General features: G+C 37.2%; 2 protein-coding genes across 2 annotated transcripts; both read right to left on the reverse strand.

Moving 5' to 3' along the window:
- Positions 1–9,622: 9,622 nt before the first annotated feature.
- LOC107458442 (fructose-bisphosphate aldolase, cytoplasmic isozyme) lies at positions 9,623–12,188 on the reverse strand. The gene is made up of 3 exons (XM_016076647.3): positions 12,011–12,188; positions 11,156–11,383; positions 9,623–10,717 (listed from the first exon to the last, which is right to left on the reverse strand). Exons 1-3 carry the CDS (start codon positions 12,036–12,038, stop codon positions 9,897–9,899), a joined length of 1,077 nt encoding a protein of 358 aa, XP_015932133.1. The 5' UTR covers positions 12,039–12,188; the 3' UTR covers positions 9,623–9,896.
- Positions 12,189–21,895: 9,707 nt separating this feature from the next.
- On the reverse strand, positions 21,896–22,633 carry LOC107458427 (uncharacterized). Its single transcript, XM_016076636.1, has one exon. The coding sequence runs from the start codon at positions 22,631–22,633 to the stop codon at positions 21,896–21,898; it is 738 nt and encodes a 245-aa protein (XP_015932122.1).
- Positions 22,634–26,838: the final 4,205 nt, after the last annotated feature.

The following is a 26,838-nucleotide window of genomic DNA, read 5'->3' on the forward strand; positions in this document are numbered from 1 at the left end:
CACCGGCGGTCCTTTGCTGGAGGTGCCCTCTTCTTTTTCTTCTCTTTGATTCTTCTTTCTTCTTTTCATGTGCTCTCTCTCTTTCTCTCTCTCTCTCTCTCTCTCTCTCTCTCTCTCTCTCTATTTGTGAGTGTGTATTAGTGAATGAAATTGATGATAATGATTTTACTTTTGGAAGATGAGTTGGTTGGGTTGTGATGATAATAACAATAAAAATGTGTGGGTGGTGTGCTAGTGGTTGGAGGTGATAGTGATGGTAGCTAAAAAGGAGATGAAATGATGGAAGGTGGGGTTGATGGTGATGAGGTTAGATTAAAATTTTTTAATAGATTGAAAGTAAAATTAAGATTTTGATTGAAGATAAAGTTTGGAAGAAAATAATTGACCAATTATTTATTGTCAAAAAATTAACGATAGGGATAAAATTGAAATTTATTTGAAATGTTAACGATAAAATTGAATCACATTAAACGATAGGGATAATTTTAAAATTTTTTGAAAATATTAGGGACAAAAAGTGAGGTGTTTCACTGGAATTGAAGAGTTGAGATAAAGTTGAACTAAAGAATAGTTAACTATGTAGTCAATTCTAGTGCTACATATGTTGTGAATCAATAGGCAGAGTATATTGAGTGGCTTAAGCCATGGAATAATCTTTATATGCTTTGCAGAAAATTTAGCCTTCTCTCTTAGCCTAGTTTTTCTTTCTTTGTTTTTTTTTTTTTGTTTATTTAGCTACAAAAAAATTATCATTAAATATATATAAAGGGTTTTTCTGATATAAAAAAATTATTTCCAAAAAAATTATTTTAACTTCAATTTTTGAAATTCCTTTTTTCTTTTGGCGTTGAGGGCAAGTTCGCTGCTCACCTCGACGAACTTTATGCAATATGTGAAGTTCGCTGCCCTCAATAAAATCCCTGTGAGATCAATTAGGAACCAAAATCATTACTAGTAACTCATCATTTTTCCTTTATCTTGTTCTCTCAACAATGTCTATAAATCCATTGTTATCCATTCATTATAATGGTGAAATAGTGTATGATGAAAAAGGTTCTATAATTTTTAGGTTTGGGCAACCAGCAATTATATACATGGCACGGAAATCAACAGTTTAACAGCGTTAAAGAATTTGATGTTGCATTCCTTGGTCAACAACACATGAAAAGAGTGAAAAAAACTACTACAGATATCCGTCCGAAGCAGATAACATTTTATTTTACAAAAGGTGTATTATAGATTACAATTGTTATCATTATTTTGTTATTTTTTTATTTGATGATGATTTTGATAAGATTTTATGTTTTTATAAATTAAGTATCGATTACATGATGACGAGGACATACGTCTAATTAGGGTCTGGCACGACCGTTGGACAAATGTTCATCTGTTGATATTATTTATTTTTCTAGTTGACTTGGGTAGAGGAACTTCTACGGATACTGTGGATAATGCCCCTTTAAGTGGGGGTGGTTAGGATAAATATTAGAAGGACAATGGTTGATATAAATATGTCACCTGAAGGTGGTCAAGAGGGGTCAAATGTCGAAGATTCCAATGATGGTATGATGCAAGTTGATGTTGAAAGTCATGAGGGTTCTACTTTTAGAGACTCGACGATGGATCCCTATCAAGTCAACCCTGATGACGGTGAAGATGCCGATGCTGAACCTACTAAAATTTCAGACGAGGAGGAGGAAGAAATGAACTACTACAGTGACACACAAATCGCACTGATACAACTTGCTATTTCCCGACCATATAATCGTCTGGATCACTTTTCTTCATTGAATCTCAAGGTAATGACTTCAAATTGTTTATTTAGTTAAGGAGGCCCCGAGGATGATCCCACCAATGAGTTTGAGATTGGACAATAGTATGAAAACAAGAAAAAAGTTATTATGGCAATTAAGACGTATAGCATTAGGAGCGTGTAGGGTATGAGATACAAGAAAGTGACCAGTTAAAGTATGTTATACAGTGTTCCCATTTCGAGACTGGTTGTCAATGGAACATACACATAACTTATCGCCAAAAGCAGAAAAAATGGCCTCGGCTACACCTGACGTGCCTCGGCTATACCTGCTGATGGGCTGACAAAAGTTTGGTCATGGCCAGTCGCTGTAGCCCATGCCTAGGACGAGCTCTACCTCGTCTCCCTCTCCCTCCTCGAGGATGCACTGGGGAAAGCTCTCCATCCTTTGGATGATGCAAATATGGAGCATCCGGGTGATGGATCAGGAGATCTTTTGGCACAACTCTTCCAACCACCAATTACTGGTCGCCCTAACCAACCAACTCTATGTGCAGCCACTGAAAAAACTATCGCAAATATTGTTGTGATGGATGTAGGTCAAATGCATGATGCATAATGGCCCTCCTCGAGCTGCCACATCTCATGTCACCCTTTTAAGAAATAGGGTACCATTCGTCTCTACCGAATCTTCCATCGTGTACATGCATCTCGTGGATGTTCAGTGGCCTAGTCAAAATGTGTTGGAGGCCATCAAACTGGCACACAACGCGGTCTACCTGATGCCACTCGATGATGGCAAAGCATAGCAGCGGGCCACTCAACGATGACAAAGCACAACAATGGGCATACTACTACAGTAGAGGCTTTAGATTGAGCGATCCTTTGTAGAACTATATGCTGGATGAGTAGGCTAGCAAATGGCACTCATTCAACATGTTCACAAAAACCAAGAAACATGATATACACAAAGAAAAGTTATTTAATATTTAATTACAAGTCTTAAATGTGTATGACTTATGTTATAGATATCGATCCCATCGAAGCTATACCTCCATTGTCGAAACCTGGTGTCAACTCTGTCATTAGGTGCCTCCAACCCCACTCATCTATAATATCAATGAATATTTAGAAACCACATAACTATTTCGTTAACTTAAGAAATAATATAAAAAAATAATGAAAACACCTCTCAATCAGGAAAAATTGATGCTAGTCAAATCCATTTGGTCGACACAAAGGTATATGATGATATGCCTAAGGGATAAGTAAACTACTGCATCCACTTAGGTTCCGTTAACGGTAATCCATGGAATGACATATCTGGCGGTAAAGCCATGCCAACACAACTAACCCCTATAACAACATTCCACATCGATCAAGGTCATCTAATAGGCAACCACCTCATGTGCACTTGAGAGTCGGAGGTATACGAAATAAAATGCCCTCGATGATTGGTGTGTGAGCATCTTAAGCACTTCTCATTAGTATTTCTCATAGAAAAGTTGTGACTATTGCTTAATAATTATTTGATTTTCAAGACTTTTCTATTAGTACTTTGATTTCTTGGTTACATGATTCTTGTAAAAAATGTTAGAAAAAGAGAAGCAAAAGAACAAGGAGGAACCAAGAATTAAAGACAAGTGCAAAGAGAATTTGTGGATACTGTCAACCTTGACCTCTTCAATTCCAACGGGCATAACTTGAGCTATAGATCCAATTGATGCAGTTCCAGCAGCATTAAAAAGCCAACTTCCAGAGTTTTCTAACGATATATAATAGTTTATACTTTTTCTCAGGCATCACGGCGGTAAACACCGCGACATTGGCGTTTAGCACCAAATCGGGTCCAACATCACCATTCCATGTTGGAGTCCCGGTGCCAAACGCCAGAAATTGGCGCTAAACACCAGACATGTAGCAAGAAAGTGCAGAAGGGCATAAAAAGTAGCACCAAACGCCACCAAAGTGGCACCAAATGCCTACAACAGCACTGGACCCGAGAAATCTTTGTAATTAATGAAGATTTGAAGATACCAAGCTTAAATTACAAAGAAGGTCATTAGTTAGTCAAAGAGTCATTAAGAAAAGATTTGATTTGATTAGATTTGAATTTGAATGATTAGATTTGATTTTGTTTTGATTTTGTTTGAATTTGAATTCTAGGTTTAGTCTTAGAGGTTTTACTATAAAAAGGGGACTTCCTTCCTCCCCAAGGACACACACTACACTCCTTCTCTCTTTCCTCTTCTCATTCTTCGTTAGTTTTAGGTTTTACATTAGATTAAGATTTGAAATTTTTTTCACTATGGGCAACTAATCCTTCATTGTTAAGGTTAAGAGCTCTATTTACTTTGATGGATTAATTATTATTTATTCTTCTACTCTTGATTAATGCTTTGGTTATTGCTTAAGAATTGGTTTTGTTCTTCATCCTAGAGATTAGTGATTATTGGAAAATAACTCTAATTCTACTTGAATTCTATTTGATTCTTGAAAAAGTTATATCATTAGAATTACAACTTGAAACTAATTTCTCACAATTCTTAATTATCTGGACTTAGTGTGGTACGTGACATATAACTGTATTATACTTTGGGGTTCTTAGGGTTGTGTGGTTTATAAATCAGAATTTGAACTTCACCCTCTAATGCAATTGAGTGATTAAGATATTAATGGTTGGTTACATTAGAGGAGATTAGATTGCCTAAGAATAGGAATTTAATCACTTGGGGTTTGCCATAAACATAATCTTTGCATGATTAAGGTAATTGACATTGAATATTAATCCGGAAATTTAAATCTATCTGACACATTAACTATCGTTATTATATTATTTTCTTAACCAATTTTAGTTTACTTTTATTTAATTCTCTGTTTTTATGTTATTTGCTATTGAAACTCTAAATTTTGATTGTCTGACTAGAATAATCAATTGCATATTATTTGCTTAACGCAAAACCCTGAATAAACAAAATTAAATAAATAATAAATTAAATATGAACGAATATGGTTAAAAAATTTAGCAATGAAATTTAATAATTTAAATATGATATTTGGACTCAGTGAATTTTTCTGAGTCGGAAAACATGGTTTTCGGCGTAAAAATGCGAAGAGGCATTTTTGTCGGCAGTATCGATTTAAGTTTACCTGGTACTGCATCTGAGAAAATTAATTGTGTGTAAAGAGGGTAAGAAGATAAAAGTTAATTTGAGAAAGTAAAAATATTTAAAATGCAAATTTAAACTCTAATTTTAAAGGTTTTGCCCTAAAATTGGGCCAACGGACTAAAACAAGTAGACTGGACATTTAGCTCATCCTCTTCCCAAAAAGAGAGAGAGAGCTCGGATAGAGAAGAAGAGAGGAGAGGAAGAAGAGTCACTATTCACCACCACACTCTTTTGACCATAACTTTCTTTCCGGTGCTCTAATTGACAATCCGTTTGCAGCCACGCATTGCTCTCCTCATCCTTTTCGATTCTATTTAGGTATTATGGTGAGTATTTTCTTGCCCTCTGTCCAATTTTGATTTTTCCTTTGAAAATACATTTTGGCTTTGGATTTTGAGAAATTTGGTATTTTTGGTTGTTTAGGGGTGCTCTAGTATGAGCCATTGGTGAGTTTTATCAACCAATTTCGTGGGTTAAGGTAAGAAACCCTCTAGTCCTTGTAATTTATGAGATTTTGTGATCCCTAAGTTTATTTGGATAATGTGTGTGTGTGTGTGTGTGTGTGTGTGTGTGTGTGTGTGTGTGTGTGTGTGTGTGTGTGTAATGTGTGTATTAGAGTATTGGGTACACTTTTGGAACTTGGTATTTGCTTGTGGAACTCTTGGGTGAGCTTGGAAGTGGAGATTGAATTGTGGGTGTCTTTGTGAAAGAGGCTCAAGTGTGGCTGTGAACTGCCATCAACAAAGTACGGTTTAAGTTTCATTTAAGTACCGTGTGGTGTAATGGAAATTTCTAGGTTAGTGATTGGAAGAAGATAGAATTGGTGTCAGAGGAGTTGAAGAAGGAGATGATTGATTTAATGAGGATGATGGGAGTAATGACTATTTGTAATTAAATGAGATATATGTAACCGGGTAGTAGGCAGTGGCATTGTCCACTTGCTCCGGGTATGAGATAAGGAAGAACAATTAAGAAAACTAAGTTTAATTATGGAGTTTTGAATGAATATGAAAGAATTGAAATGTTAATGAAAATCACAATGAATGAATGTATGTTTGTGATACTTGGATAGTAACAATGATTGTGGTTTGTCCCGCTTGCTCCGGGTCAAAAATTGTGATACCTGGGCAGTAGCAAGTATTGTGGTTTGTTCCTCTTGCTCCAGGTCAATGATTGTGACGCCTAGGTAATAGCAGCAGTAGTGGATTATTCCACTTGCTCCAGGTTGAGCTTTTAAATACCCGCCTGGGTAGTAGCGGTAGTAGTGGTTCTTCCACTCGCTCTGAGTTAAACGGGTAGTAGCAAGGGGTTTGTAGCTCAAACTCACTTGCTTCGCAATGGGTGTTTCTGTCCGTGGTTAGCTACCAAGATGTGTCGGGTTGGCTATATAACCGACAGATGATATCATCAGCCATAGGGTAGGCATACATCATATGCATATGTTTGAATTGTTTGGGTTTGTTTAATTATCTTGGTTTGCCTAATTAAACATGTTTCATGATTATTTGCTAATTGACTTACTTGTCTTACTTGTGCATTACTTGTCTGTATTGTTTATGTTTGTATAAAAGTTGAATTATTTGAGGGATGGTTTAGTTCTTGGTTTATTCAGTTGGAAGGTAGTGGAAGTATGAAGGATATTGGGTTAGAATTAGAATCTCCTATGATAGTGCATTGTATTTATTTGGTACTTTTACCGTAATGGAAACCCATTGGTCGGGGGTTCTCATTCCGTATATATTCTCTGTTTTTCAGATGCAGGTCCTGATGCTCAGTAGTGAGTTGGATTCATTTGGACGGCAGCAAAGATTATTTGATTCTGTTTTGTACTTTTAGAATCTCTCCTTTTCATTTTGAAAAAACCCTCAATATGATGTATGTAGATGTTCAGTTTGCAACTTGCCTATAGAGGCGAAGATATATCTTGGGAGAGATAGGAAATACTGTTGTCAAACGCCCTTATCTTATTCTTATCGCCTTCCGAACGCGTTTATCTTTCATCTGTAACATATATACGAGAGTATTATTGGTTTGCGATTTTATTTTATTCCTTTTCAGGCTTCTTGTTTACTAATTCTTTCAATTAAATACACACATTGACTTATGACTATTATTCCATCTTGAGCCATACCACCGTAATATCATTGACTTATGACTCGGGTATAAGGATCTGTATATTAGGGTGTTACATTTAATCCGTTAATCCTCGTGAGATTGATACTCACTCACTTGAGTTTATAACTTAGTACGACCTGATGCACTTGTTGATAACTTGTGGTATTCAAAATTATGCACTAATGATCTGCATGATGTATCCTTTAGTGTAACGCATCAAGTATTCCTCAGTTGGGTGCTCCTCCAACTGCCCACAAATAGTATTCTGAAACCAAGTAAGATTGACAATCCACTTATTTTGTGACTATCTATCATGAGCCCGGAACAACACCTAGCAGCTTCGGACAGAGATCCTTAATAGATCGTCCATCACAAAACTGCTCACACTCACCGATGTAACTGCTGACTGGATCTCCATCAATGTTGAGTCCCAATTGATACTCCACGTCATGTAGGGTGATAGTCATCTCCCCATATGTCAAGTGAAAAATGTAGGAATCAAGTCTTCATCTCTCGATCAAAGCAGATATCAATACCCAATCATAGTCCCACTCTAGCATATATGTCGCATGCTCAAATCCTGCTCGTCTAAGGTATGACCTAATCTACTCGAGTGTTCACGATAGTAAATTCTTTCTTGTACATAAAATTCGAGGCATTTACTAAAAAAATTAATTAGTCAAATAAAACGAAGTCTGCAAGTAATAAGACAAATTTCAAACACATGAAAGAGACAAGTTATAAAGTATACCACTCGACCTAGTCTACCAGCAATATGGTCGATTTGAACTCATCTACAAAGGGTATCTTTGTACTCTAACCTGTTTTGTGTCATGAAATTACAATATGATAGAATAAATTAGAATAAAATAATTTTAAACTAACTCGCTTTTTATCAAACGTATTCAAACTTAATCTCGTTACCTAAACCATAAAATATAATTTAATTCTAAACCATAATTAGTTTAACTGAAACAATAATCTAAATAAAAAATAATTTAAAATTAATTAACTTATTATCAAACACATTGACAATAAATCTAAAAACTCTAAATACTTAGATCATAAACTATAATTTTACTCTAAATCATAATTAGTTCAAATGAAACAATAATCAAAACAAATTTTTTCATTAACTACTTATTAATCTCCTACCATAATCATATGATCGTTTTCCATTATCTAAACTAACAATAGATGGTACTCTAAACTAATATCATCTAATTATCAAACTAAATAATTATTAAACAAACTAAAATTAAAAACTAACAAAACTTAATCTAACTAAATAAGCATGTTATAAAATAATACAACAATAAATTAAATTGAAAATGAATAGAAGAATAGAATTACCTGAAATTATCAAAATAGCCAAAACTAAAATTTTTTTACAAAAGGACGATGAAAGGGAGAGAGTAAAAAGCAAAAAAAAGTGAAAATAGAAGAGAATAATAGACTATTTTATTTGAGCAAACCTCCTTAAAGCTCGTGGAGGAGTCCTTAAAGCTCACCGAGGAGAGCAGCAAACCTTGTGAATACGACAAGATTTGCCGAAAAGAGAGGCAAATCTCCAAAAAAATAGATTTCGAAAATTAAAATTGGAATATTTTTTTTAAATGTTTTTTTATTTTATATCATGAAAAAAATTCATATACAAAGTAATAGGCTCATTTTTTTCGATATTGCAGGAGTGTGTGAGTTGTGCTTGGTTATGGTGTATACAGGTGTTAAACACAGGTGACTTTTCTAAATAATGGCAGAGAGAAATCAGACCGTTCGAATTCTTTGTTAGAAAATTCGTTGACTACCAATCGAACCGTCCGATTAGTTTTTTTTTTTTTGTCATAATAAAAACGTACCCTCCGTTTACAGTTTTTGTCTTTTTGTTTTTTTCTACTTGGAGGTACCCTCTAATCGGACCGTCCAAATTCCTTGCAGGAAAAGCACCCCTATTCTCCATAACGTTGTATCACCACACACTCTCCTCCATATTAAAATTAAAAAGAGCCGTACAACATAAACCATTGTTTTGGTGGCTGGCTGGCTGCTGTGTTTGTTATTGTGGCCGTCATTGGATACTGGTGGCCGCAGTTATTGCGCAATAATGATGGATTGATGGTAGCGGTGGGTTGTCATAAAAGAGGAGGAGGAGAAACCTAAGTGGTGGGATGGCATAAGCAATGGTTGTTGTTTGTGGTGGAGAGAAAAAGGGGTTTAATTTGGTGGTAAAGGTTGGAAGAGATGGTGAAAAAGATAAAAGGGATAAAAACAAAAATAACTTTTTATTACTTAAAAATGGAATCAAATAAAATATTAAAGGATAAAACAAATAAAATTGAGACGAAACAGAACATAGAATATGGAGATAAAATCAAACGTTCCTCAAACATTGTCACCCCTCAAGGTCAATCTGAAAGTTATGTATCCACAATTTAAGAACTCATCGCAGACATCTAAAGAATTGTGACAGCAAATGGGCATTTAACTGAAATTTAACTTCTACTCAAATTAAAACATTTTAGTTTATCAAATATTGAAAAGACAGTTATTGACTGAAGTCTGTAGAATCCCCATGAGACTTACATTCAGTTGGAAAAATAAAATTCATAAGGGCACACATAAGTGTCTTGAAAACCAAATTCTCAGTCTCAGTACAGTTTTACATACACTGAAATGAGCATAGGAACACTTGCAAAACCAAAATAGCGAAAAAGCTCAAAGGCAATTATTTTTTTTTGTCACAAGTCCAACCATAAAAACACTCGCTCAAAACCCTCAACAGAAAACTTGACTTGTACCCCCAAATACCCCAATTCCTATCCTCCAGGGATGTAAATAGTAACGCACAGAAACCTTGCTCAGTACTTGTAGTCCTTAACATGAAGGCTCTCTGAGGCACCCTCACCAAGGTTTGCACTACCCTTGTATGTTCCGAGAGTTGCTTCAGAATTGGCCTTTGCCCTTGTGAGGAATGCTTCTTGAGCCTTCTTCACATTCTCCTCTTTTCCACTCCAAGCCTTAAGAGTGCTCTGTTGAAGTGCCCTTCCGAAAGAGAAGGAAAGGGACCACGGCTTCTTACCCTTGACTTGGTTTATGGCATTGAGGTTGAGGGTTGCCTCCTCCTCACTCTGTCCACCAGAGAGGAAAACCACGGCAGGGACAGCAGACGGGACAGTTCGCTGAAGAGCTCTCACAGTGTGCTCGGCAACAACCTCGGGGGCAACCTTTGCAGAGTCAGATCCGGGGGTAACCATGTTTGGTTTCAAGAGTGTTCCCTCGAGCAAGACATGGTGGTCGTTCAGTGCCTTGTAGCATGCTGCAAGCACTCGCTCTGTTACTGCGGCACACTTGTGGATATCATGGGGTCCATCAACGAGGATCTCAGGCTCAACAATGGGAACAAGACCATTCTCCTGGCAAATGGCGGCATATCTGGCCAATCCATATGCATTCTCGTGGATGGCAAGTTCGGATGGCTCGGTGGGGCCAATCTTGAGCACAGCACGCCATTTGGCAAAACGTGCACCAGCTTCGTAGTACTTGGCGCAACGCTGACCAAGGCCATCAAGACCCTGAGTTGTGGTTTCTCCATTGGTTCCGGCAAGCTCGACGGTACCCTTATCAACCTTGATACCTGGAAGCACACCACCTTCCTTCAAGACCTCAACAAAAGGTTTGCCTGAAAGAATCCCATTCGTCATGTCAGTCTTGAGAGAGAGAAAAAAAAACTGTTATAGAAATGCCAATTCAAATAAAACAATACAAACAGATGCAACGGAGAACAAAATATTTCATTAACCAAGGCAATTAAATTTGAGAGAGAATATTTCGTTAACCAAATTCTTCTAAAAAAATAGAGAGAGAATTTATGATCATGTAGGAGAGCACAAGTATATGCAATGTAGAAGAACCCCACCAAAATGAAAATAACTAAAGTAACTCACTGAAAATTTCAAACAGAACACATCTCGTCAAAGCAAAAATCAATAAGATAAACCTTACATAACAAGATTGCATGTAAGAGAGAACAATCAGATGAAAAGGAAAACAATGAATGCTTAACACCACTGATAGAATGCTTATAGAAAGACAAAGATTGTTGAGAGTGCGTAAGTACCTGCAGCAGTGCTCTGGTAGAGGGTTTCCTCAAAAAGGATAACTCCACTGAGATACTGAAGAGCTCCAGGAGTGGTGAAGAGGAGCTCCCTGAGAGCCCGCCTGTTAGTTTCGACGTTTTCGACATTGATGCTGGATAGACGCTTGCCAATTGTTCCAGTTGACTCATCAGCAGCAAGAATTCCCTTTCCGGGGGTGCCAATGTATGCAGCATTGGCAATCAACTCATCTGCAAACTCCTCACTCATTAATTAATTAAATTAAATTAATAAATCAATTTATTACCAAACAATTAAAAAACCCTTCTTCACAATCCTTAAGTATGAGTGACAGATCACATATAGATCCGAACAATTACATGTCTTTGTTATGTTAGATGAAAGTTCTCATTCAGTCTACAACAAAGGGAAAGTTGCGCTTCTTATTCAAATCATGCTAGTTTGGTTAACCAAAAAACCTTGAAAGTGAAAGCATCTAATTTAAATCAAAGGGATTTTGTTTCACACATAGTCAGATCTGAATTTTTTTCACACAATCAGCGACCAAAACCCACCGATTTGCACAGAAAAGTACGCGAATTGCACGGAGAAACAAAACAAGAAAATAAACAAAAAGTACCGAACGCAAAAAGTGGAACCACCAAAGCATCATCAAATTACAAAATAAAAAATAAAAAATAAAAAAGGAAAAATCAGATTCATCATAGACAACAAAAAGATCCATACAACACATATAACACCAGATCGAATCAAACCAGACACTAAAACAAAAATCCATCCCATCAAAATTAACCTTAAAAAAGAAAGAAAAAAACTCTTAAGGTAAGTAGTCGAAGGGTATGCAGGAAAGGAGATACCATGGTACTTGCTCTTGAAGTTCGACATGATTGATTAGATCGGAGAACGGAAAGAGAGATAGAGAGAGGGTTAGGTTGTGAACGATGACAACAGACTGAGAAGGAATAAAAGAGAAGCAGAGAAAAAAGGGTGAGGGTTTTAGGGTTTTTATAATGAAATGAGATCTGATTTTGTTGGGTCAAAAAAGTGATGACTAATGACTAAGAAAGTAGTAGAAAAGAAGAGGGGCGCACGCAAATCTCGAAAACATGGACTACGTCGGTTTTTTCTCTTCACGGTTTCGTCTCTGTGGACTGCCGTTGGAATCACGACACTTAGCAAAACCAACAACCTAGAAACCAAAAGAAACATGGTTTACGGTTTTTTCCAAACCCACGTTCTGCGTATGTCGTCTCATTTCAATGGCCCACAACATCGTCTTTATTGGGCCCAATCACTTCTCCTCCTCAATGTCTCTCCTATCTTTTTTGTTTTTGGGTTCGAATGAGAGCCCTAACCAATCAAATTAGAGCTCGTCCAAAAACAAAAGATACAGATGTTGTTTAATAGGAAACCAAAAAAAAAAAATCAACTTGGGTTGGTCGAGTGGTCAGCTCATTCGTCCGCTTAAGCAAGTGTCGGGGATTTAAATCCCACCTTGTGCATGTAGCAACCCATTGGCCATCGACAAACCCTTAAATGGATCTCAGATTCGCAACGGATTAGTTCTTAACCTATACGATTAGGGAATACCGTGGGCAACAAAAAAATCCAAAAAAAACAATTCTTGAGTTAGTAGAGTGATTATCCCACTTATCCCAACTAAATAAGTGTGAGCCGTTAGATGAGATTTAGATTTGTTATAAATTATTTTTTACTCTGTTGGACTAAAAAATACAATGAATAATAAAAAAATACATCAAATTAAGTTGGTCGAGTTCATTCACTCGTTTAAACTTTAAAAAATTGTTAAAGATTCAAATAACACTTAGTTAGTACATATAATAATTTATTTTTTGATAAATTATTAAATAAAACTTAAATTCATAATAATTAATTTTTTGACACACCGAGGTAGGAGATATCAAGGGTTAAGTTAGATGAGTTCGAATTGGAATTTAAATGGAAATGGAATGCAATTTTTTTTTTCTTACATTTAATTAATATGTATTTCTTACATTTAATTAATATGTATTAATTGAAGATAAATGTACTATAAGATAAGATTTTAGCCTCTAAACAATACCCTCTCTTGGTTATGGTTCTTGTAAAAATTTTCTTTTAACTTTTGGTGAAGTAAAATTTAAAAAGTTTTTGTTTTAGTTTATATTATCAGTTTATTTCAGTAAGTGTTGATATAGTAGATTAAATATTGATGTAACGTGTTATGTAACATTAATATTTTAGGAAGCATTTCAGGTGAGGCATTGTACTATATTGGAAGTCTAATCCGCCATGCCTGTGAACCATTAAGATATAATATAAAATATATAAAGAAATGAGATTATGGGAGAGAGGAATGTTGTGAAAATGAGATAAAATGGGTGCATGGTGGACCGTTAACCTGTTTTTTCATTGTCAAGTTCATAGATATGAAAAAAGTCCATAATATTCACTACGGTGTGATGATGTGGACTAGCTTATGATTTATGTCATGTGCCCTGTAGTTGGCTTACAATGTTTAAAAATATTTTTTAAATTAAAATTTATAACTTTTAAACAATGACTTAAAAAATATTTTAATTTTAATATTATAAATAAATAAAAAATATTTTTATATTATCGTATCAAACAAAAGATAAAATATTTTTGCACAAAATATTTAAATATAAAATTATTTTTACTTTTTAAAAAAATCACAATTTTTTTTCTTAAGAACACACAAAAAAAATCCTGTAATTTTGTTATTTAAGCCAATTTTCGATTATATCTATCACAAATTTCATATTCATCTAATTTTCATTACTCTTGCATCTTTACTCAATTTATTATACACATATTGATAATTTATCAACTAATAATAACACTTTCAATTGATAAAATATTCAAAATTTGCATAACACAATAAAAAAATAACATAGGCTTATGTTACGTTGGGTAACCGGAGATTAATGGGTTGGACTCGTTGGGTTGGCCCAATCGTTTGGGGAAGGAAGCCTTCGAGCGGGTTCGCACCTTTAGGACCTCCGTCCAACTTGTACGTGTGAGAGAATGGGGGGAGGTGCCTGCAAAGACACTCCGATGCCTAAGTCAGCAAGGGTGTGAGCAGGTCTAGAGAGTATTGGGACTTAGAGATACCTGAGGGGTGTCAGTGTATTTATAGTGGTGAGCCAATAACCACTGTTGGAGTAGTTCTACCTTTTAGGGTGGATAATCGTCCCTTTATCTTAGGGAGGTTACGATATGGTATCTGGAAGTGGACTGAGAGATTTTAGGGACAGTTATTATCTGCCAGCTAATCTCTGCTTCCGACTTCGTTGGATCAAAGTTATGGGGAGCACCGACTTCTCAAGAGAAGGTCGGTGTACTGCGGTGCCCTACCTTGTGGGTTGGATCTGTCGTTTGGACCTGAGCCTTAGCATTGGGCCAGGGTATGAACAGTGTCCCTACTCGAGCCCAATTTCTTTTAAGAGTTGGGGTCGAGTATTATAACTCAGGACCGTAGTCGAGCTGATAGAGGGCCGACGTGATTTTTCAGAACCGACGTGTTTTTGAAAGCTTTCAACAGTCGCGTCAAATCAAACGTCGCGTCTCTTAGAGGTTTGAGCACTTATACGCGGGGGCGGTTACCTTGGTAACGGTGCAACTTCTTAAATGGTTGCGTTGTTTTAGCTTTATGCCCCTGACGTGCTTATAAATAATTTTCCCTCTCTTTCCTTGTTTCGTTTCTGAAAACTTTCCTACTTACACATTCTATTCCGAAAAGAAAGCTTCCTTTTTCCTTGATCAACTGCTACAGCACCTTCGACCCTTCAAAAGTAAAGGTCAGTTTTCTTTCTTCTTCTTCTCTTCTATGATTGCTTTTGTTTGCATATTTTTTATTTGAGAGGAGCGTTGGTCGTAGACTTTAGTGATTCTGTTTTGTCAAGGATCTAACCCCAGGCCCCTTTAGAGACCCTATTTTTTATCATTTTTTTCTTTTTTCTTTGTAGGTTTTTCTAGAAAAACAAAATGTCTTCTGTTGAAACTCTTGCTCAATGGGTGGATGTTATGGTTTTGGGGGAAGGACCCCTTGTTGACACTGACTTCATCACCAACCTCCGCACTCATCATAGGCTTTGTACCTCTGATGAGGACGAGCCGAAATATGAATTGATTGCCCCGGGTTCGGATGACCGGGTTTGCTTTGGGAGGACTTCTGAGGCAGCCCCTCATTTTTTCTATATGTATGAGAGTATGATTACCCGCCTAAGCGTTTTTTCCCTTTTTCCGGCTTTGAGATGGATGTTTTAGGTCACTGTCGTGTTGCTCCTACCCAACTCCACCCCAATTCTTGGGGTTTTTTGAAAATTTACCAATTTATCAGCCATGTTTTGGACTTTCCGACTTCTTTAAAGATTTTCTTTTATCTCTTTCATATGACCAAGCCCTTCAGTGGGCAAAATAACAAGTAGCAGTGGGTGTCTTTCCGAGCCATACAAGGTCGGAGAGTTTTTACCCTTTTTGATGACTCCTTTCATGACTTCAAAAATTTCTTTTTCAAAGTTCAATCTATAGAGGGTCACCACCCCTTTTTCCTGGATGAAAATTCTTCTCCTTGCTTTCCCCTGTATTGGTTAGAGGCCTCTCCTTGTGAAAAATACGGTCTAGATGATTTGGATGAGGTGGAGGCGGCCGTTGTGAGGTTTCTCCGAGAAGTATAGGGGAGAGCCCCCTACCTGGATACAAGAAAGTTTCTCCAGGGGTCCCCGACCTTTATCCAGGCTCAACTAGGTAGTTTCTCTTTGCTTTATCGTAGTTTCCGACTTGATATTTGCACGACTATTTTTTTCGACTTGTTTTACTGACTTTGGCTACCTAATTGTTCTTGTAGAAATGGCGAAGAAAAATTCTAGGGAGTCTTACCAGAGAGTTCAAGAGGCCAAAGCGAGATCTCGCGCTAGAGTTGGTGGTGCCAGGGCAGCTGGTCATTCCCCTCCCCCTTCTTCTCACAGCTTGGGGACCCCTGCTCGACCTATTGTTATTTCTTTCTCGGCCTCTTCTCTGCCGCCCCCTTCTTCCCGACCTTCTCCTGAGCCAGAAAAGAAAAAACACAAGGTTTTAGAGTCTGGCTCTCCTTTTGAGGGTGAGGCCAAGGTGGATGCGCCTCAATTTATCCGGGAGCATATCTATCCTTATACTCGTATAAGTATGGATGATGTTTCTCTTCGAAACCACCTTACTATTCTGGCTCAGGAGAGTATTAGGGCGGCGGGGGTGTGCACCAAGTTTCTTGATATTTTTGAGAAGACTCCACTTAACTCTTTGGGTTCATCCCAGAGGGTTGAAGAGCTGGAGGGGAGGATTCTTTTATATCAAGAGGCTGAGAGGAGCCTGAATGAGAAGGTTACCAAGCTGAGAGAAGAGAGGAATAATCTCCGGAAGGAGGGGGAGAGCTTGATGGGCCGATGTTCTATGGCGGAGAGTCTACGGGAGAAGGCAGAGCAGAGCTACTCAAGTTTGTTTCAGGACCTTGTGGAGGTTAAAAAAGATCTGGTAAGAGCTCAGGATGCTTATGCGGATTTGGAGGACTCCATAGCCGAGGGATCTAAGGAGGCGTGGAGGGTGTTTAAGGAGCAAGTCGGGGTTATCGCTCCCGACCTGGACCTTTTCCCTTTGGATCCAGATAAGGTTGTAATCGATGGGGCCATTGTATCTCCTCCCCGACCTGTATCTGAATCCGAGTTGAAGACTCGAGGTCAGAGAATCATAGAGTCCCTTCCCCAACCAGATGATGCTTCGAGTTCTTCCAAGGTCCCTAAGACTTCCCCTCCGACTCCTATGGATGTTTCTCTCCCTGACTCTGGTGATGTTCCGACTACTCTTCCTGGTTCTGGTGGTGACGCCCTTCCAAATTGAGAAAAATTTATCTTTGGCTATATGGGGGCCCAGCCTGTGGGTCCCCTCTTTTTTAAACTATTTATTCTTATGTTGCTGTGGTACGTTGCTTGACACTTTCTTGGCCTTTTATGGACGTAAACAAAATATTTAGAAATACCCTTTTTTGGACAAGGGTTTAAGTTATTTTTGTTGGTTGCGTGCATGCTTTTTCTGCTTTAGGTTTCGAAAAACCCTTTTTTGATCTTTTGTTTTGAAAAACCTTTTCTTGGCTGGATGTCCCTTCTTCTAAGTTTTTCTCGAATTTTTCTTGAAGGTTTGGGACAGTCTTTAGTGTTTTCTATAGGTTTTCTGATCTCTTTTCGGTATTCCTTATACTCAATTTTTTTTTATATATTGAGTTTTTATAACTTAAGTTATTTTTGCGATGCGTTTCTTTATTCCTCGGAATTTCCGACTTGTTAGTCAGTTAATTTCCGAGTTTATTCACGATCGACTTTTATAACCTCTTTACACCGACTTGTACCTCGTCGTTTTATCCTGACGACCATCTAGGTCGGTTCATGGGATTTTCACGCTTTGTCGAGTTTAAGTCGGCGCGTTTCGTTGAAAGAAAGAAAAGTGAGAAGGAATTTATAAGAGATATTTGTAAAAGATCTTTATTTATTCGCAAAGGTACTTTATCGCTACTAAGGGTTTTGGGTTATCTATGACCCCTTAGTCCCTACTATGATGCTTCGTTAAAAACCCTTCTTCAGAAAAAACCCTTTTATTTTGGGAAAAATCATGAAGTTGGGAAAAGAGTACATTAGGGAGTAGAGTTCGCTTTCAACTGTAGTACCTTTTCATGTTACAAGCATGCCATGACCTAGGTAGCTCGGTGTCGTTTAAGTCGGTCACCTTGTAATAACCTTTTCCTAAGACCTCACTAATCTTGTATGGTCCATTCCAATTAGCAGCGAGCTTTCCTTCCCCAGACTTGTTGACTCCTATGTCGTTTCTAATTAAAACCAAGTCGTCTGGGGCGAAGCTCCTTCGAATGACTTTTTGGTTGTATCTGTTCGTCATCCTTTGTTTCAATGCCGCTTCTCTAATGTGGGCTCGTTCTTGGACTTCAGGGAGTAGTTCGAGTTCTTCTTTGTGTCCCTTTATGTTTCCAACCTCGTCGTAGAAGTTCACCCTTGGGCTTTGCTCATTGATTTCAACCGGTATCATGGCTTCTATGCCATAAGCAAGTCGGAAGGGTGTTTCTCCTGTGGCAGACTGAGGTGTGGTCCGATAAGCCCAAAGCACTTGTGGGAGTACCTCGGCCCAGGCTCCCTTTGCATCTTGTAACCTTTTCTTCAACCCTGCCAATATGACTTTGTTTGCTGCCTCGGCTTGTCCATTTGCTTGTGGATGTTCCACCGATGTAAATTGATGTTTGATTTTCATACTGGCTACCAGGTTTTTGAAGGTTGAGTCGGTGAATTGAGTGCCATTATCAGTGGTGATGGAGTGGGATACCCCATATCTGGTGATAATATTCTTGTAAAGGAACTTTCGCCTTCTCTGAGCGGTGATGGTAGCCAATGGTTCTACTTCTATCCACTTTGTGAGGTAATCCACTCCCACTATTAGATATTTTACTTGCCCCGGCGCTTGTGGGAATGGTCCTAGCAAGTCCAATCCCCACTTTGCGAAAGGCCATGGGGAAGTTATACTAATGAGTTCCTCGGGAGGGGCTACATGAAAGTTTGCATGCATTTGGCATGGTTGGCATTTTTTCACAAATTCCGTGGAATCTTTTTGTAAGGTCGGCCAGTAGAAACCAGCTCGGATTACCTTTCTAGCTAAGGACCTTTGCTCCAAGTTGGTTCCCGCAGATTCCATTGTGCACTTCCTCTGGCACCTTAGTTGTCTTTGAAGTCGGGACGCACTTTAGTAGTGGTGTTCATATCCCCCTTTTATAGAGGATATTTTTTACCAGCGTGTAGTTTTGTACTTCCCTCCAGATTTTCTTAGCCTCTTTTTCCTCTTTGGGGAGGACTTCGAATTTCAGGTATTCGACTAAGGGCTTCATCCATCCAAGGTCTAACCCGGTGATTTCAAAGACATCTTGAACAACCTCCGTTTTGTCCACGGAGGGTTAGGGAGAGTTTCTTGGATCAGGCTTCTATTGTTTCCTCCTGGTTTGGTACTTGCTAGCTTGGAGAGGGCATCTGCCCTGCTGTTGAGGTCCCGAGCTATATGCTTTACCTCGGTCTCCTCAAAGCGCCTAAGGTTCTCCAAGGTTTTGTCCAAGTACTTTTTCATGTTGGGATCTTTGGCCTGATACTCTCTGTTTATTTAGGAGGTCACCACCTGAGAATTGCTGAATATCATTACTTTGGTTGCACCGACTTCTTTTGCCAGCTTTAACCCTGCAATCAAGGCTTCATATTCTACCTGATTGTTGGAGGCTGGGAACTCGAATTTGAGGGAAACTTCGATTTGTGTTTCCCCTTCGCTGACCAATATTATGCCTGCCCCGCTTCCAACTATATTGGAGGACCCATCTACATACAACTCCCATGTAGTGGATTTCTCCTCTTGATCTCCCGCGTATTCTACTAGGAAGTCGGTGAGGCATTGAGCTTTTATTGCTGTTCGGGGTTCATATTTCAAGTCAAACTTAGAGAGTTCTATTGGCCATTGAACCATTCTGCCCGTAATGTCCGTCTTCTGGAGGACCTGCTTCATGGGCTAGTTCGTTCGGACTTTTATCATGTACGCTTGGAAATACGGTCGTAATCGACGTGAGGCTACTACTAAGGAGTATACAAACTTTTCAAGTTTTTGATACTTTAGTTCTGGGCCTTGTAGAACTTTGCTGGTGAAGTACACAGGATGCTGCCCGACTTCATCTTCCCGTATTAGAGCTGAGGTTATAGCTCTATCTGCCACCGACAGGTATAGGACGAGCTCTTCCCCGACTATGGGTCGGGTCAGGATTGGGGCCTGGCTCAAGAACTTTTTGAACTCCCGGAAAGCTTCTTCGCATTCCGGAGTCCATTCGAACTGGCATCCTTTTCTTAGTAGGGAGAATAGTGGAAAGGATCTTAGTGCCGATCCCGCCAGGAACCTGGAAAGGGCGGCAAGCCTTCCATTTAATTGTTGGACCTCCTTCAGACAAGTCGGGCTTTTCATTTCCAGGATAGCTTTGCACTTATCGGGGTTTGCTTCGATTCCCCTTTGTGTTAGAATAAACCCTAGAAACTTTCCCGCCTCCACCGCGAAGGTACATTTTGTGGGATTTAGTCTCATCCCGTGCGACCTTACGGTGTCAAAAACTTGCGAGATGTCTGTCAAGAGGTCGGTTTCCTCCTTAGTTTTCACCAGCATGTCATCTACGTAGACCTCCATTAAGTTCCCAAGGTAGAAAGCGAATACTTCATTCATCAACCTTTGATATGTGGCCCCAGCATTTTTTAACCCAAATGGCATCACCACATAGTAGTAGTTTGCTCTAGGTGTGATGAACGAAGTTTTTTCCTCATCCGGCTTGTACATCGGGATTTAGTTGTATCCCGAGTAAGCATCCATAAATGACAAGTATTGATACCCTGAGCTTGCATCTACTAGGGTGTCAATACTGGGAAGTGGATATGGGTCTTTGGGGCATGCTTTGTTCAGGTCGGTGTAGTCGACGCACATCCTCCACTTGCCGTTTTATTTTTTGACTAGCACTACATTTGCCAGCCATGCCGGGTACTTGACCTCTCGGATGAAGTCGGCCTCCAAGAGGGCTTGCACTTGCTCCTCCACCACCTGAGCTCGTTCTGCGCCGAGCTTACGCCTGCGCTGCTGTACGGGTCATGATTCGGGGTGTACTGAAAGCTTGTGGGTCTATCCCTGGCATGTCGGAAGCTTTCCAAGCAAAGAGGTCCAAAATTATCTCGCAGGAGCTTTATCAGCCTTTGTTTCAGATCTTCGCCTAGGCTGGCCCCTATGTTGGTGCTTTTTCCTTCCTCTTTTCTGATTTAAACCTCTTCAGTTCTTCCACCCGGTTGTGGTCGCAACTCTTCCTTAGCTTTTATTTTCCCGAGCTCTATGGTGTGAACTTCCTTCTTCTTTCCTCGGAGGTTTAAGCTTTCATTGTAGCATTTTCTTGCCAATTTCTAGTCTCATCGGACCGTCGCTATTCCCTTAGGTGTTGGAAATTTCATGCAAATGTGAGGGGTCGATACCACTGCTCCGAGCCGATTTAACATAGTCCTGCCGATTAAGGCGTTATACACCGACCCAACATTGATGACGATAAAGTCGATGCTCAGAGTTTTGGAATTTTCTCCCTTTTCGAAGGTCGTGTGGAGAGGGATGTATCCCAGTGGCTTAATTGGCATGTCTCCTATTCCATACAGGGTGTCCGGGTAAGCTTTTAGCTCCCTTTCATCCAACCCTAACTTGTCGAATGCGGGCTTAAAAAGTATATCAGCCGAACTCCCTTGGTCCACCAAGATCCTGTGGAGGTTAGCATTTGCCAAGATCATGGTTATCACCACCGGGTCGTCATGCCCAGGCACGATCCCCTGTCCGTCCTCTTTGGTGAACGAGATGGTTGGGAGATCGGGAGATTCGTTTCCAACTTGATAAACTCGGTTCAGGTGTCTTTTACGAGATGATTTAGTGAGCCCCCTCCTACGAATCCTCCAGAGATCGTATGTATGTGTCTCTCGTGGGTTTGTGGTGGTGGGTGTCTCCTGTCTCCATCATCTCGCTTTCTTTTTCCAGAATTCTCCGACCTTTCCATGAGATATCTATCAAGTCGGCCTTCCCTGGCCAAACTTTCTATCACATTTTTAAGGTCGTAGCAATCATTTGTTGAGTGACCATACATCTTATGGTACTCACAGTAGTCGTCGCGACTTCCTCCCTTTTTTGTTTTTGATGGGTCTAGGAGGCGGCAACCTTTCAGTATTACAGATTTCTCTGTATATGTCTACTAGGGAGACTTTTAGAGGAGTATAGGAGTGATATCTCCTCGACCTGTCGGGGCCGACCTCCTCTTTTTTCTTGGGCTCCCTTTCTCTCTCTTTTGCCGTGTGAGGAGGCCCCTGTCGCCAGCTGGGCTCCCGTAGTCTAGCATTTTCCTCCATGTTGATGTACTTTTCTGCTCTCTCTTGTACATCACTTAAAGAGGCGGGGTGCCTTTTTGATATGGACTGAGAGAAGGGGCCCTCTCTAAGTCCATTTACTAACCCATGATAACTTCTTCTGTGGGCAGGTCTTGAATTTCTAAACACGCTTTGTTGATCCATGTAGTCACGTAGAGGTTCCCCGACCTCCTGCTTAACTCCCAGGAAACTCGGTGCGTGCTTTACTTTATCCTTCTGGATGGAGAACCGCATTAGGAATTTTTTCGAGAGGTCCTCAAAGCTGGTAACCGACCTTGGAGGGAGGCTATCGAACCACTTCATCGCTGTTTTCGACAGGGTGGTCGGGAAAGCTTTGCAGTGAGTTGCATCAGAAGCATCAGCCAGATACATCCGACTTTTAAAATTGCTTAAATGCTGCTTCGAGTCTGTGGTTCCGTCATAAAGGCTCATATCAGGGCTTTTGAAGTTTCTTGGAACTTTCGCCCTCATTATGTCCTCACTGAACGGGTCCTCTCCTCCCAGGGGCGACTTTTCTCGGTCGCCACGGGAGTTCCGATTTTTAAGGGAAGATTCGAGTTTCAAGAGTTTTTCTTCCAACTCCTTTCGTCACTCTATTTCCTCACTGAGATTTCGCTCTGCCTCTCGTTGTCGTTCTAATTCTTGTTCCAATTGTTCCAAACAACCTTGATGACCGTTGACCAGCCCCATTAACTTGGTTGTATAAGGTGGCCCTTCCTTTTCGGACTCTCGTCCTTCCGAGGAATTTACCTTTGGGTTCTTAAGCCCAGAGGTGCCTTCTCTATGCTGGTCGTTGGTTCCTTGGTGAAGGGTCAGGTCCGCGTCATTGTTTCTGGTATCTGGATTTTCTTGTTCGGAATCAGACGCTGTATGACCATCTTCTGGTGAGTTATCCACCATTACTGGTTAATCTATCGGGTCTCCGGCAACAGCGCCAATGTTACGTTGGGTAACCGGAGATTAATGGATTGCACTCATTGGGTTGGCCCAATCGTCTGGGGAAGGAAGTCTTCGAGCGGGTTTGCACCTTTAAGGCCTCCATCCGACTTGTACGTGTGAGAGAATGGGGGGTGGTACCTGCAAAGACATTCTGATGCCTAAGTCAGCAAGAGTGTGAGCAGGTCTAGAGAGTATTGGGACTTAGAGATACCAGAGGGGTGTTAATGTATTTATAGTGGTGAGCCAATAACCATCGTTGGAGTAGTTCCACCTTTTAGGGTGGATAATCGTCCCTTTATCTTAGGGAGGTTACGATATGATATCTGGAAGTGGATTGAGAGATTTTAGGGACAGTTATTATCTGCCAGCTAATCTCTGCTTCTGACTTCGTTGGATCAAAGTCGTGGGAGCACCAACTTCTCAAGAGAAGGTCGGTGTACTGAAGTGCCCAACCTTGTGGGTTGGATCTGTCGTTTGGACTTGGGTCTTAGCATTGGGCCAAGGTATGAACAGCTTACATTAGAAAACATTAATTTTAAGACTTTAATTTTTTCATTTATTTTTTAGTAATACTTCAATTGGTTTTTAATAATTTTTTTCTTGTACAAAGTAGATTTTAATAAAAAAATAAATTAGTTTTTAATCTTTTAGAATACTAAACATATTAGGAGTTTTTATTTAAAAAAAATTATAATTTGTGTTAAAAAGAACAAATTTACTATAGTCTTATGCATATTATTTATTAATTTTGTGGGTAACTTTATTTAACAAATAGTCTTATTTTGTTGAGATATATTGATAAATTAAAAAAAAATTCATAAATAGTATTTTTTGTAAAATTAAAAACCAAAACAAAAACTTCTTCTCACAGACTATGCATGTAAAATCACATAAAAAATTTTAATTATATTAAAATATTATTTTAAATTAATCATTTATTTTTTATAACCTTTAAAATATAAATATCAATAAAAATATATATATTTCTGTTTTGAATTCAAATAAAATATAAAAATAAAATATAAAAGCTAAATTTGTATTTTAATTCAAATTCATTAAAAATGATACTTTTTATAAGTTTATCAATTTAAAACAAATTCATAATGATTTCTTAAGTTTTATTATAAATCATCATTTAATTTATCATCGTCCATAAAAATCATTATCAAAATTTTTTATTTTGAATAGATACACCTAACATATAGTCCTACATATGACATATGAATTTAAAGTTAAAATTTTTAGAGTTTGAACTAACTTATAATAATATCTAAACATTTGTTATACTATATTTATTTTACAAATTAAATAGTAATTTAACTAATGTTATGCTTTAATTATTTTCAAAATCATAATTGCATAAATTTAGTTAGTAGTTTTATTTTATTTTATTATAATTATTTGTTATTTTAAACTCTTAAGTTTAAATTTCTGTATCACCTTAAAAAAGTTATATATTATTAGATAAATTATTTTAAAATCAGAATATGTAATTTAAAATTATAAATTTATAAATTACACAATTTTAAAAATAAAGTTGATTTAAAAAAATAGATTTCAATTTGTATTAGTTTTTACTTTTTATTTTATTTAAATACAAATAGAAATATTTTTTTATTAAAATTTATGATTAGAATATCTTTTACTATATGATTTACTTACATAACATGCAAAAATAAAAGTAATCTTTTTTGCTGTTTTATAATTTTGTAGTTTGTGTTTTTGAAATACTCATTTCTTTCTTAATGTTTTAATCTATACAATAAAATTAATTATATAGATAAATATAAATGATCTTTTTATAATATAAATTTAAAAATTAAGATTTTTATTCTCATTTTTTTAAAAAATAATATTATTGAGGAATTAAATTATTTATAATTCTAAAAACAAAAAAGATTTTATTTTATTAGAAATAATTTGCTATTTTTCTAATAGAAAATTTTTTTATGATAATTTCAATGAAGTGTTATTCTTAATTTAGATATTTTAACACACAAAAACTTATAAAATTTAACTATTTTAACTATGTTCATCAATCTTAGCATTTAAAAAAAATATATAATATTTGAATTACACTACTTGATATTTCATATATAAAATCATTTCGGCACTTCTACGTTAATCTTACTATTTTTATAAAAATATTAATATTAACATAGAAGTTGGATTTTTTTTTAATTTATTTTTTTTTACAAGCAAACAATAAATTTTGTTGGCAGAACTTTTTTAAAATCTCTTTTCTATTTACTTAGTCATCATTCTTAATAATAGAGTCTTTTTTTTTTTGGTTATTTCCTCTTATAACTAATTATTCATATATATAAATACTTAAATTTAATATTCAATAAATCTGATAAAAAAATAAGGTTCTCAACTTTTTTTATTTCAATTTAACTAAAATTTGTAAATTTTATTTTTCAAAGAAAAACTAAAGAAAAAAAATATTTTTCCTTTTCTATTCATAGTAAATTTGATGTTGAAATAGATTTTTTTATTCTTTTAAAAAAAATGTGATGATAAAATAGATGAATTTAAATTTTTTCTCTCTCTGCGTCTCCCAAAGCAGATGCCCCTTATTGTCCTTTCCATTCACTTTCTAAGAATAAACTGGTCATTTCCTGCATCACTCTAAAACAAAATAAAACTTGCAACATAACCGTACCTGGCATACTGATCTTTAGAAAAATACTATGGAGCACTTGAAAAGTTTCTAATATTTTATGTTATCAGATTATCGTTTAACCCATAGTTGTCAGAATCGAACTGGTCAGTTACTGAGTTACTGAGTTAATCAGTAAGTCACTGATTGAACCGATAAAATCAATCATACGTAAATAAAAAATACAAAATAGTAAAAAATTGAATAAAGTGACAATTAGGTCCATCTTTAAAATTTTTTACTTTAGATTAATTAGCCCTTGAAAAAATGGTCCTTCAAGATAGTAAACGATGAACACATTACGTCCCTCCATTAATTTATCATGTGAAATTTAGTGGTGATGCTTATATTTCCTTACTAATTAGTCCTAAATCGAAATCTTCGAAAACCTACTAACTCAATACTCTAAAAAATTTAAAATAAATATCTTTACTAACATTTTAATATGTAAACGTAAATATTAAAATATTTTATACTTATTTTGATAATTCTATAAATTCTAAAGAATTTTAAAAAATTGAGTATAAAATTAAAATTAAATTAAATAAATATAAAATAATTCAGTTGTGTATGTATATAATATATAGAAAAATTAGCACATAAGTTAACAAATGAACACGCCGGTTTGGTGGACATGGGTTTGATACTCATGGCATGCATTTTTTTAGTATTGGATCCAATATTCAAATGTTGCTGGAGCATCCAAGACCTGCATTTGTTGGGAGCACCATAGAACCGATCGGTTCACGGATTGCATCAAACCGATTGATTTTGGTCGATTTGTGATGAACTGTCCGATTTTAAGCGGTTCACACCCTTTTTCGGTCCAACCCTAAAACTGAACCGGTCGCCCGGTTCTTACAACTATGATTTAACTATTATGTTAATATTTTAGGAAGCAAATTAACAATTTAGACTAAACAAAATTATTTAATAAATTTTAAAATAAATTAGTTTCTTACGTTTTGTTAAATAATAAAAAAATTGTTCACCTGGTTAAACATGCTGCTCGAGATTTCTCTAATATTGTTACCAACCAAAAATATATTATTCATTTTTCTTTGAAATATAACTG

The sequence above is a fragment of the Arachis duranensis genome, chromosome 7 (genome assembly GCF_000817695.3).
Source record: "Arachis duranensis cultivar V14167 chromosome 7, aradu.V14167.gnm2.J7QH, whole genome shotgun sequence".
NCBI classification, from domain to species: Eukaryota; Viridiplantae; Streptophyta; class Magnoliopsida; order Fabales; family Fabaceae; genus Arachis; species Arachis duranensis.